Source organism: Pyxicephalus adspersus, chromosome 2 (genome assembly GCF_032062135.1).
Source record: "Pyxicephalus adspersus chromosome 2, UCB_Pads_2.0, whole genome shotgun sequence".
NCBI classification, from domain to species: Eukaryota; Metazoa; Chordata; class Amphibia; order Anura; family Pyxicephalidae; genus Pyxicephalus; species Pyxicephalus adspersus.
This window is the reverse complement of record NC_092859.1, coordinates 2,051,250-2,057,050: the sequence shown is the minus strand read 5'-3', so window position 1 is coordinate 2,057,050 and position 5,801 is coordinate 2,051,250. Positions and strand designations below refer to the sequence as shown.

Here is a 5,801-nt window from a genome sequence, read left to right as displayed (position 1 = left end):
CTCCCCACAGCTGATGATGATGAGTTTGTGAATCCAGATGTGATTGTGCATTACATTACAGAAAAGGGATCCCCTGACACAATTCACGGTTTTCACCAGCATAGGCCCCCCGTCATGCGCAGAGGTAAATACTGCATTTCCAGGAATCTGTACCCGCATGATTACTACCCGGGCTTTGTATCTGGAGGAGGTTTTCTGTTTCCTGGAGCCTCAGTACATAACTTGTACATGGCCTCCCAGCTCCTTCCGGTTTTCCCATTGGACGATGTCTATTTTGGGTTTCTCGCCCTGGCAGCCAATCTGACTTACCGAGCCGACAGTCGCTTCTATGTGCAAGGATTAAAGTACGACGTGTGTAAATACAAGGAAGCGCTGGTAGTCCATGGCATTAATTCCGAGCAAATGGTGAAGATATGGCAAGAGGTACAGAACAGCAAATGCCGGATGGTCACTCACACCCAACCAACAGAAGGACAGACAAACAACCGACAAGAAAACACGCCGTCCTCTATACAGGAGATAAACGTGTTAGAGGATAAATGATGAATTTGTTTATTGGACCATTAACTATCATTTATGGGAACTAACGATGACATCTAGAACTGGGACACAAATTTATGAGAACTTGGCACTATCCCCATCCATATTGGACGGCGATCACATTGCTTTAATTATATGTTCAGAACACTTCGAAAAGTAATTCATCTATTTATGATATTGTGTCTTTAGAAAAAATAGAAACATATTTATGAAGTTGTGATGGTGCTAAGGGGTGGAAGTCGCCATTGCTTAGTAAGTTATTACTTCCCTCTTATATGGCGGAGTGTTGGGAATTTATTGAAGGTCATGCGAGTGCTTGGACTCCGTTTTGGGCCCTACCCCATGTAGCTTCCTCATGGTCTTGTACGATCCTTCCCCAATTTGTATGGTATTTTGAAGGGTTTGCCAAACACAGCTTGAATTTTATTGTAATGACTTGTATAATATCATGGGCATTGGGGAGCTGTATGAAAGTCTTTCATCACTTTTTATTCAGGAGGAGGAACCTTAGTCACTGCAATATGAGTGGGACTTCCAAAGTATTCTAACTGTCCAATAAAAAAGGAGCCATAGAGATTTGGATGTTCTCTTCAGGGCATTTGGAATATAACCACCTATTGGTAGCATTAGTTAGCACTCTGGCCTTTGCAGCGCTGGGTCCCAGGTTGGAATCTCAGCCAGGTCACTATCTGCATGGAGTTTGTGTGGGTTTCTTCCCACATCCCAAAAACATGCGGTTAGGTTAAATGGTTCCCCCCTAAAATTGACCTTAGATGGTATGAAAGACATATGACTATGGGGGACATTACATTGTGAGCTCCTTTGAGGGCAGCTACTGACATGACTATGGGCTTTCTACAGCGCTGTGCAATATGTTGGCACTATATAAATACTGTGTAATAATAATTGGCAGATTGTTGTTTTAGCCTGCCGAGAAATGTGCCAATCATACAAACGTTTAGTTTCTTCCCAACTGCCAAGTCTGAACATCAAACACTACAAGCCCTGATAAAGAGGGAATCTGACCCTGAAATGTGTTGGCTACTTTTGTGGAATTGTAGTAGACTGTTTGATTAGAATAGCTAGATAGATAGATAGCCTTGTTACAATTGCAGCACTTAATACACTTTTATTATTTTTAGATTTTTTTAATTTGTAGGTTGAATATTTTAGCCTTTGCAAATGGTGCCTATGAGCCAGTTTACCCAGACAGTCAGGAACAGTGAAGCCACTAATTCTTAACTGCAATAGACAATTGCTGGGGCAGATAGGGGTGCATACAAATTTTCAGCGTTGGTATTCAGGTGGATGAGAGGTCAGGTACAGATGTTAGAGATTTGCTCCCTATTAGTGAGGTCAGGTATTGATGGTGGGAATTTGCTCCCTATTGGTGATGTCAGGTACTGCTGGTGGGAATTTGCTCCCTATTGGTGATGTCAGGTACTGATGGTGGGAATTTGCCCCCATTGGTGAGGACAGGTACTGATGTTAGGGATTTGCCCCCTATTGGTGAGGTCAGGTACTGATGTTGGATGAGAAGATCTGGCTCACCATTCCAGGTCAGGGTTCTTTGCAGGACAATCAGATTCCTCTGCATGTGGCCCTGGAAAATCTTAAAATATTACAAATGTTATATTCAATTTTACATATTTGTCCTCAATGTTTAGCATTCATAGCTATGGGCAATAAGATATACAGAGGACCTCTGTGTATTTTAATGCTCTTTTAACTTGCAATGGGACAGTTTATGGGAAGAAGTGCACAATGTATTAAAACTAATATATTGTTTTCAACTGTTCTGACGTCTAATAAAGAGGATATTTTTCTATGAACAATGGTGTGGATCATTGTCAGTTCTTTGTCTTTTAGTATAACAGAAGCTTGTTAAATCTGCTCCCCAGCTTCCCCCTCATTCAAACTGCCCTCTGGCCTCCCCTTTATTAAATCTGCCCTCCAGTCTCAGGGTTTTTTTTTTTTTTGGGGGGGGGGCTTATGTGGGAGTATGGAAATGTCCTTAGCTCTAGGCAAACACTGATATTTTTTGGGATTGGGGGCCCTCAAATTTGTGATAGCCAATCATGTAGGGTAACGGTTAGCTCTATGTAAAGCACAAACCCAGTAATTGTGGGGGTATCATGTAGGGGGTTGGGTGGAGGTTTCTTGGCTAAAATTTTGTGGGGCTATTCATGTGTAGGGGGGAATATAAATGCTAAAACATACATTATGAGGGTGCAGCGTTTTTCTTTTTTTTTTTTTTTTCTTTTTATAGAACCTCACGTAACGTGATTCAACTAAACAAAAACCCTGTGCTCGATAAAAAAGTGTATGTGCAAAAACACCACCAAAAAAACATCCACTGGGGTACTATTGTGATCCCTCCTCGAAAGGGCCACCCAATTTTCCCAGACCCCCTGAAGCGAGGCTCCTGACGAGGGCTGGGTACTGAGTCCATCCAGCCAAAGCTGAAATGGACCTACTAGCCCCTCTGGCCGAAACCAGACGGGGTCCTTTTCTCTATGGGACTGCATAAGCAGTCCCAACAGATACTAGGCTGGGAGCTCTCCCGAAGAGACGCTCCCAGTAAGGGAGAGTACCTGGCTGTTAAACCAAGATACTCCCCAAGACGTCTGGGCTAGCCCGTAAGGGGAATAGCACCCTCCATCCAAAAGTGGTACACAAATACCACACCAGTGACAACAGAAAAATAAGGGGGACAAAACTAAGCCAGATTCTGGCAGCTCTAAAGACCTAAAAGCCAGACCAAGGTTTCCCCGCTCCAACCAGTGGGACAGTCCACTATCTGGGAGCTCTTTTTCAGGGCAGGCCCCATGCGCCTCTCCGGTGGATGCCGACCGGAGGAATTAGCATAGGGTTTCCCCTTACAGAGCTACACCATCAAGTAGTCCGTCCTTAACAGAGGTACTAGTGCACTGCATTCTTGCCAGGAACGTCGTTCCACCCTGAGCACTGGAAGGATTAGGTACTACACTTGATCTTTGCCAAAAGGCCAAGAAGCAATGCAAAGGGTGCAAAGTTGGGTGGGGAACAAATGACTCACCATTGTATCACCAGGACTTTTCACTGGAAATACCCCAATCATTAGGAAGAAGGTCCATATAATTCTGGTTGTGGATTGACCCAAGTTCCCAGTACCATGGTGGGGTAAAAGTGGATCGCATCTATTCTAAAGGCCCCCCTTCACATATTCAGAACTCTAAAATGGCCTACAATTCATTGCCCTTCCAATAAATACAGCAGGGCTCCAATTACAGCCCATTCTGATTTGTTCCAACTACAGCCCATTCCAAATGGTTCCAACTACAGCCCATTCCGATTGGCTTATAATGCTCCCCAATGTGGGTCAAAGCATAATTTTTGGTCATGTTCTTCAAAAAGTGACTCTGATTTGGCTTTCATTGGCAAGAATCTTAGGAACATTACCTGACCTAATAAATTTTGGTGTTTTTAGAAAATCTTTAGTTTGGTAGAGCTTGCAAGTCAATATCACATACAGTATTTTGTCTTATTCTGAGTCATTCAAAGGGTTCAGCGATCAGAATAGATTGGCAGATGTTCAGCTAATAAAACGTTCCCTAGGTTGTAATAAACAGATAACTTACTGTTACTGTGCCATGAGAACATTTTATTAATATCCCGTAAAAATCCCTTCGTTAATCATTACGCGGTAATGCCGCACCTTGCAATAAACCAAGGAAGAGGGCAAGAAAGATGGCACCCAACTATAGTACACCCCCATATCCCAGGACTGGTCCCATCCAATGCCAATGTTTAGAATGGTTAAAGCAGAGAAAGAGAAAATCAACAGAACACAGATATTAGAATTGTCACTGAATCCACATTTTCTAAATTTTACCTTTGGTATCCCACCACAATGAAAACTCTGATTACCTATTATGGAGATCCTACATACCCCCCAAGGGTCTCAGATACAGCCGGAATGCCCCATGTATAATACAAACCAAGTGATGGAGGGTTTGTTTCTGCATTCCACCTCCTACTATATGCAGACTTTGTGCAGAACAGAGATCTCAAAGCCAACAAACTGTATAGCCCCAGCAGCAAGAGCACATGGCACAAACTACGGGCAAAAACTACAGGCACAGACTACAGGGTGAGATGTTTTCTGCTGCCACTAATTGTATTGTTCTACTTAACACCTGGCTGGACACTGATAACCTCATCTTTGTTCTCTTTCCACCTCCTAATGGACAATTTTTTTCTCTACCACCACTAGCTGGGCATCAATGCTAACCCTTACTGGGCACCATTGTTCTCCTCCCACTCCCTCCTGGGCACTATTCTTCTCTACCACCCCCGACTGGGCACCAATGTTAACGCCAAAAGGGCATTATTGTTCTCTTCCAATTCCTTACTGGGTACTATTGTTCCTTACTACCCCCTGACTGGGTGCCAAAGTTGACTCAAGCTGGGAACCATTGTTCTTCACCACTTCTAGCTGGGCACTTTTCATCTCTACTACCCTGAATGGGCAGTAATGTTAACCTCAAATGGGCATCATCTTTCTCTTCCCTCTCCATTCTAGGCACTATGGTTTTTCACCACCCATGGCTGGGCACTAATGTTAACCACAACTGGGCACCATTGTTATCCTCCCACTTCTAGCAGGAAACGTGTTTGGATCTGAGTGACCAAATTGCTATGGCTGGAAGATGGGTCAGAGCATCTCTAAACCAGAAAGGTCTTGGGGTACCTGCCAAAATTGAACCAAGGAAGGACAGCTGGTGACGGGTCATAAAAGACTAAGGCCCACAGATGCACATGGCAAGGCTAGCCCATCTGGTCCCTTTGAAGACCTTTTGTTGTACAAATTACTGAAAAACATAACGCCAGCCATGACAGAATGGTTTGCTATATATGGGTCTATGGTGCTGTAGATCAGTCACAGTGCCCATACCTATCCCTGTCCACCAACAAAAGCACCTACAAAGGGCATGTGAGCATCAGAACTCAACCATGGGGCAATACAAGAGGCCTGGACTGATAAACCACATTTTGTGTAGATGGACAGGTGCATGTGTGTGTTGTCTGCCTGGGGAAGAGATTATGGGAAGAAGGCAGGCTGGGGGGGGCACCAGGGTGCATTGTGGGAAGTAGGCAGGCCGGGGGACAGCACGGTGCTTTATGTGAAGAAGAAGGCAGATCAGTGGAGGCAACAGGGTGCATTATGGGAAGAAGGCAGATCAGTGGAGGCAACAGGGTGCATTATGGGAAGAAGGCAG

The 5,801-nt window shown here is 44.2% G+C and overlaps 1 protein-coding gene across 1 annotated transcript in view; it reads left to right on the top strand.

The window, feature by feature from the left end:
* The window catches only part of LOC140322690 (beta-1,3-galactosyltransferase 5-like), a 10,469-nt gene extending 8,103 nt beyond the window's left edge, over positions 1-2,366 (top strand). The window contains exon 3 of the mRNA XM_072399253.1: positions 11-2,366. Coding sequence (XP_072255354.1) covers positions 11-543 — 533 coding nt within the window. The 3' untranslated portion in view covers positions 544-2,366. The remainder of the gene's footprint in view (positions 1-10) is intronic.
* The last annotated feature ends 3,435 nt before the right edge of the window (positions 2,367-5,801 follow it).